Raw genomic sequence first — 12952 nt, 5'->3', positions numbered from 1 at the left:
TGACTGCACTACAGTCCATTGAATATTCAAAATACAATGTCAAGGCTGCTGCTTGTAGGATCAAAGTTCTGTTGAAAACATTAGGGCTGAATAATTATATTGCTTGTATTTCAAGCACTTTTACAATTGTCATGGTTGGGTCTATAGTGGTCTGGCTTACTGGATATACAGTGCGGGATAAAGCCTTATCTCTAAGGCATTCTCCTACCCTTCCGCTATCTCCACTATCTGTTTTGCAAGAGCACTGCCACTGCATCCGGGCCATAGCACTGCCCAAAACGTATGAATTGAAGTGAAATACAACCCAGAGCATGTTCCTTCTATACAAGAATGTTGACTTGTGCAGCCAGACTATAATCTACTGCTGACCCTATGCTGTGGCATATGCCTATGGCTATGGTACTGGGTTTGTAATAATGAAAATAGTGTGGTAGAAAATATGACTCATAAAACATATAGTTTGAAATTATCCCCCATTTCCTCACTACTTTTCTCAAGTGCACTGAGTTTTTTGTATGCAGATTTCCAGCAAAATCAGGCCAGCATGGCAGATTTCTAACACTAATCCTAATTTACCGTAAAGTCACCCTCAACTCATGAATGTGTTTTTATTGTTACATTACTTGGATGTTTAGGCTTCATGTTTGGGGGGGATATTTTATTGTACTTTGGATACTAGACTCAGATACTGAAAGGGATTTTGTAGAAACATTTTTCAGATTACATATTAAAGAAAAATGCTATCCGTCTGGATTCAAAAATACAATGTTGTTTTAAATATGTGATATTAATGAAAACATCTGTTTTCTGTATAAACAGTATGTCTGACATATGATTTTACAAACAAATGGACAAAGTGGACAGTTCATTGCCCTGTCCCTTCGACCTTACAAAAAAAAACAGGTAAGGGTCAAAACCTAATCAGCCCCCATTGATCTGCTCTCAATGATCCAGAACAGAAGTCTTTGGAGTTAAAATTTATAACCCCAGACGAGTCCTTGGGGCTGCTTTTCATGCTGGATACAGTTCCTTTACTGGCCATTATAATGAGGCTTTAAGCAGCGTGGCCACTGTAAATCTGCCTCGCTAAGATTGCACTGCTCCTGGTCTGACTGGACCCCACCTCACTAAATCTCACATCCAGGACCATAAAATAATTTATTGTCCTCTCCTAGGGCAAAACTCGCCGAAGCAGTGCAAAGTCAACAAATGATCGCAGGTCACCAGGATCATCAATTCATGTTTGCTGCTGGGAATAGAATTAGGCCCAGATGTTTATATTAACATCTGTACTCAGCTCATTGAGGATGATGTTTGACAAAAGCTGTGAAGACAGGAGCTGTGCTGACATGTGACCATGTGCTAGGTTCTACAACACTACTACATGTAATACCATAAAACGTATATGTCTGTAAGGTAGCCTATTATAGGGTTATACTGAATGTTTCAATCATGAGTACAGTGTCTTTTCAGTAATAGGCCTAGGAAAATGCTAAATTCATACACACCCAAGTGCAAAAGTATATCTTTAGAAATGAATACACCTCCCTTTCCCTTTCAGTGAGCAAAATACAGTGTTACAACATTGGTAAATACAGCATAGGTAACTTACAAGCTGCTGAGCTGGTGTAAACTTGCAGCTGATCACACACCGGGTACAGGTCCTGCAGGACTTGCTGGGATGGAGAGAGCAGCGCACCAGGACAGGACACTGCGCTTTGGCAGAGCGTAAAGACCGGAGAGGAGAGGGGCGGATTGCTGTTGAGTAACCCCACAACGGAGCAACAGATATCGCTCTTCGGCAAGTGATCCCCTTTCTCAGGCATCAGTACAGTTCTGTTAAAGTGTCCAAGCCGTGAGCGCGTATAGATTCCGGCATGTCCGAGAGGAAGAGCGCTGAACACCGTAGCTTTGAGGCTTCATCACTGACAACTGTCGCGGATCAAATGGTGCCGAAAAAATGACTCGGGCTCTCTCCATCCTCGCTTACTTTGTCTCTCTGATCCTCTGTAAGTGTGTCTTTCTTTACATTCTGTGACTTAACCTAATAAGGTAGGCTGCTCTAGCATGATGTACTTTTATATGTGTGTGAGTGTGACTGTCTTACTTTAAGTGTCCCAAAGTCGAACCACAGTCAGCAACGGGCTCAATTGCACAGCTTTAATTAGAACAAAATCCCGAATGTATTGGTTTAATTTTGGTATTAAATTAATTATATTATTTTTTATTCTTATTATAATATTTTAAATTTTACTTTAGTAATTATAATATAGTTCTAGTATAGACCTACATTGAAAACATGTGCATGAATAGCACAAAACAACACTTTTTTGTAAAGTTGAGCTGAGATATATACTTTTATGTTTATTTCAACAGTGTCAAACTGATGAGTCGGTCCTGCTCTTTATTATTATTCATATATAAGTTTAAGGTATTTATAGAGTCACAACCAATATGCCTGTACAACATATGCACCTGCGAAATGTTAGTTTCAGAAAACCTTTCTACTTTCCTTATCCTTTTCTGTACTTCTTCAACATCATTATTTCACATGACCAACTTTGTGAGATCACTGGGACTGAAAGGATAAGTCTATTTAATGGAATGAAATGATTACCTCATACGGTGAGTGTGTAAGGATCTGATCAGTGATTGCATTTAAGTGATTATTCCCCATTTGTGTCACAGAGACAAGCTTTCGACATCTACCTTTTTTCTCTCCATATAAAAGGGAAGAACAAAAATATAAAGAAGAAGATTTGATGATGCCTTATTGATTATCATATCGCTAAGAGTTGGAATGCAAAGGTGTGGAAGAGGAAGAAATCTGCATTTCTACTTTGTAACACCTCACTCAGCCTTTTACCCCATCATGTTTTTGTTTGCCTTTTGGGGCTCTAACTGGTATTACATTTTTGTAAAATAATGTTTTTCAGTGTGCTGTGCAGAGTGACCTTATCAACTGCACAACGACTGACTCTGGCATTGTATTAACGCGCATGACCTCACTCTCAATCAACATAATGTCAACACAACACTTATATGGCGAAGTTCATTTTACACATTAAACCAACACACATACACCCACCAGTGGCAGTTCACAGCAGGTAATCACAAGTCTGGGTGGTTTGCCTTCACCTTTGAGGAAGGCAGAGCTTGTTTGACTCAGGTCTCCGAGGGCTTTGACAACACACCATCTGTTACAGAGTGCTGTGGAGGGCCGACTGTTGGATGGGCCTCAGCCAAGTGACTGACAAAGGCACAGTCATGACAGCATGCGCTGACCCGCGGGGCTGTCGGACTGTCAGCATGCCACGCCCTGCAAAGCTCCAGGAGTCTGTGGGGCGATAATTGCACACACAGATACTGAGCAAGAAGACAAACTTTGTGGTTAGAAGTAAACATTGTTCTTTCTTACAATACACTACATCGTCACATAGTTTAACAAAAGCTCATGTGCTGATTCTCTGAAGGATCTACAGCCATGAATATCACTCTGCTGAATATTTACAACAGCTGTGATTCTTCTTCAGCAGGCCCATCAGTAAGAGCCTCACCACACTGGAGGGTTTCAACCGACTAAAGCCGACTCAGCTACTCTAGACCGTGTAGGAGCATTAATAACTGTCTGCATGTAAATTGGAAGAGGTAGTGCAACATGTATTCATTCTGCTCTAGATGAGAAGCACTGATCATCAGTTTCAATCAGGCGGGTCTTCACACCTGACTTGGGATTCATTTATCAGGGATGGAGGGAAGGAGGTGGAGTTTAAGTGTTGGTATTCATAGTTTATTCTCACTTGAAAGATACATCCAGTAGTTTGGCTTGGGCAAAAGCAGGACGACTATTAACATGCTTTTAACATATCTGCCCTCATCCCAAACGTAATTATTTATTTGGAAAGGGGTTTAGGGCGTTCATTATATTTCAGTATAATTTCCACAACACAGCCATCCCTGGCTTTCTTAATTGACAGCTGCTGTTTCCCTTAAGACTTTACGCACAGTTTATATGACACAGCCTGATATATGCAAATTAACTAATTTCCTCACTGTGGGACTAATAAAGGATTATCGTATCTTACGCGAGTGAATGGATAGAAGAGGAACAGTTTTTACCAAACAGATTTGTTCACATCTTTTTTTTTAATGTTTCAGTGTTTTAGTGCAGGGACTGGCAGAGAGGGGATACCTGTCTACATGTAGCCCAGTATTACTATGAACTACATTGACATAGGAGCCAGTATCATATAATGCCAACACTTAATGCCAAAGCAGGAAGCAGAGTTCATGTACTGTCATGGACCAACAATTAATATTGGCTTGCAAAAAATGTAATCGCAATCTTTCGCTAACATTAAAGGGGAAAAATTATACTAATTTTCAGGTTCATACTTTGTGTTTCTACTAGTTTCCATGCTTTAATGTTCAGAAAACCATCATAATATCTGTAATTGTATTAACCCTCTATCTGGAATGCTTTTAGCTCCTGTCTTTAAAGGTTTTATCTTAAAACTGCTATTTTGGATGTATACCTTAGCTGTGCATTAAAAAAATAACCATTGAATGACATTATGTCACCAGGTAGCAGCTGTGCTGACTCAGAGGAGCGTCTCATGAATTGGTTGCTTGGAAAGGATCGCTACAATCTGCTCATCCGCCCGGCTGTCAACAGGACCGAGAGAGTCCCAGTTAAGCTGCAAGTGTCTCTGGCTCAGCTCATCAGTGTGGTGAGGCACCAAATACTGCTGCCCACCATGAGGATGTGTGTGAATTTATGTATGTGTGTATGTGAGGGAGAGAGACAAAGAGGGAGATGAAAAAAGACAGGAAGTGAAATAAAGAGGATGATAGAAAAGACAGAGCAAGAGCCACAGAGCTTTGAGAAAACAGTTAGTTACCAACCAGCCTGTGCAGAGAGGCCGTAGCTCTAAACAGATGGATGAAATAGAGGATATATCTGGTCGGCTGTGATCTCTGCCTCTGTCATGTCCAGATTGAAACTTCAGCACATTGGATTAAAAGGGGCCATAAAGCTGTTTTAGCCACACTGATAGAGGCTCTTCCCTGATTTAGAGTGGTGGCTCCTCCCAGCTGCAGACCTATGCAGCAAGGCTCTTTCAGAGCCTTACTTTATGAGTTTGCATTTTACCCATTGGAGTAATTGCCATTTGGCATCACTTTATTGGATGTGCATGTCATGAAAGTGTGATGACAGTGCCATCAACAAACATGTTAACAAGCAATCTGAGAAGAGAGGAGGATTTAAATGCTATGTTGTTGTTTTTTTACCTCACTTTTTTTTTTACCTCATTTTGACACAGTAGCAAAGTTCATCTGGAGCAAATTAGTGTAACAAACAGCTTTCCTCAAATCTTGATAACATTTGCTCACAGTGAAAGTAGCAGGATATAGGTAGTGTGTTTAAATGCTGACACTGTCCAAACGAGATGGTAAGTCATTCTGTACGCAAAAACCTTGTTATGCACTTTTTACATCAGCAGATACTAGTGTCTTCTCTTGGTCCTCAGTATCTTCAGTAAGCACTTTGAATTGCTGATTTGTTGGAATTGTGCTGTATAAATAAAAATATTTGCCTTAAGTCAGTGTTTACATGCGATTTAAAAAACCTGATTATATTCGGGTTAAGGCAATACCCCGGTGTCTCAAACGCATTGTTAAGTTCTTAGTTCTTAGTTCTCATAACCCACCTAACAGACATAGTTTACTCATTTAGTAATCTGATAATTCATCCATGTATAGACCTTTTCAAAGGAATTCCATTGCTAGGCAACAGCCTTGGTCCTTGGTAACTCCCTGTCAGCTGATGTCATTCACATACACTGCAACAGGAAATAAACTTGGACAGTTTTGGAATGTTCATGTTTACATCTTTTAAAAGGTCCAAACGCCGTAACTGGGGTAAAATTGGGTTACGCGTGTGCTAACTTAACTTAACCATCCCCACTATGCTACAGTGTTTTTTTCTTCCCATCTTTATGTATACGGGGAGAACTGCAGCTGTGCACGTGAGAGCAAAAAGCCCTATGAACCCAAGCACCCCTTGATCAACACCTCCTATCATCTTCCAAAATGTTATTTTGAATGAGCTATTTTAGTCGTTGATACATGAGCTTTAACTAACTATTTTAACCGTTTATCCATTACAATAACTTACAATGTCAGCTGTTCATCAGCTAGTTTTTAGCTAACTATTTGAACTTTCTACTCGCTTTCTTATTCATTTATTTAATTTATTTGTTTGTTTATTTCGGGCATGTCAGTTAGATCAATCATCATCACACAATATCTTAGTTTAAATCATACGATTCACATGTCCAAAAGGGAAAGCGGGAAAAGCAAAAGCTTATCTAGCCCCGCATCCGTTTCCACAGAATACATTATCTTCACCGTCCTATTTTTCTTATGATATTTTACATAACATGTTTCAAAAACAGGTAGTAATCAGAGCTGCAGTCTAAGGTAGCTGTCAAAAACATTGTTTGGGCACAAGTGTTTTTTTTGTTTTTTTCCCCATACCATCTCAACACAGTGTCTCCTGACTCTAACATGTTTTCATGCATTCTGAATCACAGTGATTTTGAAGTGGTACAACTGACTCAGGTTGGTGCAGTAGGTATGTAGAGTGCAGTCAGCCTTTTTAGATTGTAGTAAGGAGAAAATTAGTGTCCAGGGTCATCTAATATATTATATTTCAATAAACAGTTTCAATTGTATTTCTGCATGAATACTGTTCTGAATGTAATTTCCACCACACTTGTACATTTCCAGAATGAAAGAGAACAGATCATGACCACAAATGTCTGGCTCACTCAGGTAAGTGTGATGATCTAATAGTCATGTACTCGAACTCTATGCCTATGTCATGTAAAATGTCCTTCCCCCTGAACTTGAATTAAACCATATCCATTCCTCTTCTCTTGGTGTGGAACAAACTGATTCTGTAATTGTGCTCCAAGCATATTTCACCGATAATGAAGCATGTAATAAGAAATTAGCTGGTCCTGAGAAGTCGACCTTGACGGCCAGGTCTCTCTGTCTCTCCAGCACTGGGTGGATTATAGGTTATCATGGGACCCTGCAAAGTACGAAGGTATCGACAAGCTGCGCATTCCCTCCAGACACATCTGGCTCCCAGATATTGTCCTGTACAACAAGTAAGCATCATTAGCATGTCATAGTGTTATGCTACAGAGAGATTTTAAATTAATATGTTCAATGTCTGTAAAAAAAAAAAAAAGATTATAATAGGAAGGTATCTGTTTATGTTTTCTCTATAAGATTAAATATATGTTTTTGGGAACACTTCCTCATACCTAAATGACAGAATAGGGCATTTTCCCATTACTTCAAAAATGACATACAAGAAAATATCAAGTGACTGTTCATGTGACCATTTTGTAATTATCATTGTGAAATGGAACTACTTAAGTTTAGGCAAAAAAAATATATACTTAGTTAGGGTTGGAAAAAGATCATGAATTGGCTTATAATGAATTACAGGTGGAAGTTGGTTAACTTAAAAAATGTCAAACATGACTTTTAGGTTCACATGAGACACCAGTCTCATGGGTGAGTCCTGTGTTTGTTTATCCACTACACAGGCCTACCCCCTTACTCCCTGGAGTTATCTTCTCTTATATAACATCACCCTACTTCTATTGTGTGCTTCCGCATAATTAGTACGGCCACTTGAGGTTGGCGCCTAACAAGACATGGAAATATGTATTGTGGTTGCACACTGAGCGATAAGGAGGTCTTTTGGTGTTGGTTTTTGGACCAAATCGAATTAAATCAAACTCTATCGCCTTTTGTGTAAAATTGCAGTGCAAGGTGCTTAACAGTAAAATAAATAAATAAATAATAACATAACCTACATAGTACACACATACATAGATACATACCTCAGTGGATAGAATACTTAATAAAAACAGTCATATGCACATACTGTTCATACTGACTAAATCAAAAATAAAAGTATAAACAGTGGAAAAGAGGATAAATAAGAAGAGAAAAACATGAAATACATTAAAGTGCAAAAGGATTAACAGAATGCTAAACTAAAGGTATGCCTTGAGATTTCTTTTAAAAATGGATGGACTGACATGCCCTGAGCTCCTGTGGTTGGCTTCAATGGGAAAGGTAAACTCTCTCTAATAGCTAGACATGGTTTCTGTTCTATTCAACATCAATATCTCCTCCAACTAATTCTCTGGAGCCTCAACATAGTTTACATATGATTGAAGGTTTAATCTTTCCTCTGTGGATTGTGAATTTGATATTGATATGCTGTCCTTGGCTGTTGAAATATCCAATACAAACAGTATTAGTAGCTATAACTATCTTCACTTCACTGTGAATGCAAGGTTGGTAACACAAGCCTCAGAGATAAATGTTAAGGCTCTCTAAACTTCTCTTTCTCTTTCTTACTCTTCTCATAGTGCTGATGGTACCTATGAGGTAACAGTCTTTACGAATGCTATTGTCCTTTTCAATGGCAGCATCTACTGGCTTCCTCCGGCCATCTACAAAAGCGCCTGTAAGATCGAGGTCAAGCATTTTCCCTTCGACCAGCAGAACTGCACCCTCAAATTCCGGTCTTGGACATATGACCACACAGAGATCGACCTGATCTTGAAGTCTGAAGTGGCTAGTATGGATGATTTTACTCCAAGTGGGGAATGGGATATCCTGGCGTTGCCAGGCAGACGAACTGTCAACCCTCTGGATCCCACCTACGTGGACCTCACGTATGACTTCATCATCAAGAGAAAGCCCCTTTTCTACACTATAAACCTCATCATTCCCTGTGTTTTGATCACCTCTCTTGCCATTCTAGTCTTCTACTTACCCTCAGACTGTGGGGAAAAGATGACCCTCTGCATCTCCGTCCTCTTGGCTCTCACTGTGTTCTTGCTGTTGATCTCAAAGATTGTTCCTCCCACCTCACTGGATGTGCCCCTGATTGGCAAGTACCTGATGTTCACCATGGTGCTTGTGACCTTCTCCATTATCACCAGTGTGTGCGTGCTCAACGTGCACCACCGCTCTCCTAGTACCCACACCATGCCTTCCTGGGTCAAGTTGATATTTCTAGTCAAACTACCTGCCCTACTCTTCATGAGACGCCCGCACAATGACTCTTCATGCCAGAGACTTCGCCAACAGCGGTGTCTACGGGCGAAGACATCCATTTTGGGCTTGGGTTACCCAGTCACATCCAAGACAGGTATCGCCATGTCGTCTTCTGCCCTGCTGTCTTCCGACTCTGCCTTCTCCACCCCAGGACACAAAAATGTAGCCCCTCCGCTTGCCTATAGCCTCTCCAACAGGAAGGACTTGCGCTCCGCTGATTACCTTCCCAGTGGTTTCACTTCTACCCAGGACCTCCAGCAGAGAAGCAACTCGGATTGGGCTGCTGATGTCCAGGAGGCGGTGAATGGGGTGCGCTTTGTGGCTGAGCACATGATGGGAGATGATGATGATCAGAGTGTATGTATACATATTTAAACCAACTTTTTTATTGCATCTATACAGTACAGTTTTCTTAATTTGTTGGGCCGCTAAATAATTTCACATCTAAAATGTAAGAATATAGGAAGGATGAATTTTGTTTTTGATGAATGTTTATTTTTAAAGACCAAAAAACATGAATACTTGAACATTTCCTGATTCTGCACAGATCTGCACAGATCTGATGTTGAGTAGTTAGTAGTTTACATATTAGTCATTCAGCAGTGCACTGGAGTAAACCACTTAAACCCACAGGTGATTTTCTGCATCTGTCTGAAACAGTAATTCCTTTGATGGATTGATAAAGTCAACAGCATTATCATTGTTATATACTTATGTTTTATCCAAGAATTATTTTAAACTCCACTCATTTTACAAATCAAAGTATGTTCAGAGGCTTTGAAGATTACAGTGCTACTGGGAAAAGAGATTGTGTAAAAGAAGAAGAAGAATTACTTTATTTTTATCCCACACGGGATACTTTATAAAGAATTTATATTCTGCATATTAAACCTGTAAACTTAAAATATTTAGTCCCTAGAACTGGGCCCCACTTTAGCTCTTGAAAAGGGCTTAAGGCCACCTGTGCCCACAGATACAGTATGAGATAAACAAAACAAATAGATAACAGCATGTGTGTGTGTGCAGCATCAACTAAATTACGAGACAATGTGCTTGGACAAGATTTGTATGTGTTGATCTTGTGATAAATCGAAAAGTTAGAAGCTAAAAATAATTTGGGTACGTTTAGAGTTGGTATAGTTTGCCATCTAAGCTATAGCTAATATAGTATTTGCAAAATGTCAGCAATCAGGCTCCACTGTCAGTATCCACCTCTTCCATCGATCCTGAGGATCAGGATGAAACATGAAAGGTGATTTTATTGGTGGGATAACATGTACAGTTCATTCTGTGACCTCTGTGGCGCAGTAAGGAATATAATACAACATTAAGAAGTGGCTGTGACAGAGCAAATTGAAGGCAGGCTTTTTAGTCATCAATCTCTATCTCTGATAAATCAATAAAATAAGGAGGTAACCAGGAATGAGAAAAAAACTACAAAGGTCAGCATTGAAAATGAGGTGAAAGGGTAAATAGCTGTTTCAGTGTAGGTCTTAGCAATATGAAAATGTCCTTACAGGAATAAAACATAACCATGTCAGCAGTCAGCATCCTAAGAATAAGCCTACCTATACTTACAATATACCGAAATATTGCTAGCATGAATGGATGTAACACATTACAGAACACTTTATATTCCAATTTAATCAGGATTATTTGGTCATTGTTATAAATGCCTGTGTAAAATGTGTTGTGACAAAAACATGCACATTGCACTAATTTTCATTGGATTTCTGTATATTTGCAGGTGATAGAGGACTGGAAGTATGTGGCTATGGTGGTGGATCGTTTGTTCCTGTGGATCTTTGTGATTGTGTGTGTGGTGGGCACCCTGGGCTTATTTCTTCAGCCTGTCTTCCAGAGTCAGATTGTTTCCAACCAGAAGCCCAGTTCAGAGACTCCTCGCATATGATGAGCAACGAAGAAAACAGGGATGATTTTAGTTATTGGATTTTTTTGGCAATCAAGATTAAAGGATCAGCATTTTTATGAGCAGGTTCAGGCGTGTAGTACTTACAAAGTTTTTCTCGTGTTCGCTTAAAGCAGTGACAGCAACATAGCCTATGCCAATCCCCCCGACAAGGCTCCTGAGAGGCTTACACCAGGTATAAAAGCACTTGCAACCACTCACTGTGTACATCAGTGGAACAGACTGATCTTTGTGCAAGATAGTAATGGATCAAATGTCTCTAATTATCAAAATGATGGTCCTCAGCAATACAACTCTCTAAAGCACCCAATATTTTGAGGAAATGGTACATCTGAAGGGGACCTAATGTGACATCATTGCACTGAGGTAATTTCCCTTCATGTCTACAAAGCTGCAGAACTGGACTGAATGTAGCCTGACTGCACTGAAGTATGCAGCAATGTTGCAGAAATATACCCAATATGTCCGAGATATGAGGAACATTGCCGTCAGATATTGTTTGTGTATACGTAGTATTACTTGTCATTGAAATGTGATGTGTGATTAAGGAATGACTAATGTCCTCTTTCTGTTTGATTAAATGTATCAAATACCCAATAAAGTCTTAAAAGTCAGTCAGGTTCTTGCCAAAGTGCTTAGTTAATCCATGTTGCTGGTGATAAAAGTTTGTCCCCAGAGCCAATACGCTTGCTTAAGATGTGCCAACATTTCATCACATCGATAAGACAACTGTCCGCTTGAAATGTGAGTGTGACCAGGCAAAAAATAATGTTGATACAACAAAAACATCAGAGATGGAGCTTATCTGGACTACAATGTCTTGAGGCGCAGTGCTTTTGCCATTGTTTTAGCCAAAGCCCTGACACATACTCTTCTAAAACGATCTTAGAATGACTCTAACAAAATGTATTTGTTTCAGACACTCTAATCATGGTTGTTGAGCCTTGTTTAGTGCTTATTTGTAAAGATATAAATACAGGCATATGTAAATGGTGCTTCACAACATGCTGAACTGAACCCTCACGCACACACATTTACCGCTCAATAAACAGTGCTGAGTTGGCTCATTAGAGATTCTGCAGACTGTTGGTTCTTTTGCAAGACCTTCATTGAAATCAAGAGACAGCAATCAGCATCTGTTTTAACGCTTTACCTTAATGTCTGTTTACTATTTTCAAGATCATTCATGGCTTTCTCATTCACCTGTTTGCTTCCTAACATTAGTGAAGAGAGACAATGCAGTGCCACAGCATATCCATCAATCCATTATCTGTTTCAGTTCAAACAAAGCAGGAGGAGTCGTCATTCAACACTCGATGGAAGGTCCCATAAATCACAAGCTTTATGTCAGCAGCCTTTTGTCATTAGTCTCCAATAAGATACGCATGGAAGCATGGTCCTTCAGAATTTCCCGTCACATAAGTAAGCATTTATGAGTTTCCAACAAAGATCTACCATAATATAGTCCTTGAAATTGGATTCAGACAAAATGACAAATTCCACAAATCTTTTGTAAATCTAAAGAATAACCTTTGTAGCATGCAGAAATACGTGGAAATGCTTAAATGCTGAAGCTACAGTGAAAAACAGCTTAATCTTTGCAAAAATATAAAAAAATTTGAATGTGTGTAAAAGTATATATATAAAAAAGCTGAATATTTGAAGAGAATATTAAAAAAACTGAATATGTGCAAAGTTATGAAAAAGCTGAATATTTGAAGAGAATATTAAAAGAGCTGAGTATGTGTAACAGTATAAAAACAACAGTATAAAAACTGTTGCACATAAAACATATTTGAAAATAATATTTAAAAAGTTGAAATTGTGAAAAGGGGCAGCTTTGTGATTGCCAATCAGAGGCCATCT

At 39.3% G+C, this 12952-nt stretch overlaps 1 protein-coding gene across 1 annotated transcript; it reads left to right on the top strand.

Annotated features, from left to right (window-relative positions):
• Positions 1–1877: 1877 nt before the first annotated feature.
• Positions 1878–11068, top strand: chrnb4 (cholinergic receptor, nicotinic, beta 4 (neuronal); the record flags this gene model as incomplete). Its single annotated transcript, XM_083916797.1, is given in 7 exon segments — positions 1878–1932; positions 1935–2013; positions 4589–4730; positions 6793–6837; positions 7069–7178; positions 8463–9513; positions 10904–11068. Coding segments are annotated over 7 exon segments (1647 nt in total).
• Positions 11069–12952: the final 1884 nt, after the last annotated feature.

This window comes from Echiichthys vipera, assembly GCF_963691815.1.
Source record: "Echiichthys vipera genome assembly, chromosome: 1".
NCBI lineage: Eukaryota > Metazoa > Chordata > Actinopteri > Perciformes > Trachinidae > Echiichthys > Echiichthys vipera.
This window is presented reverse-complemented; position numbering and strand designations above follow the sequence as displayed.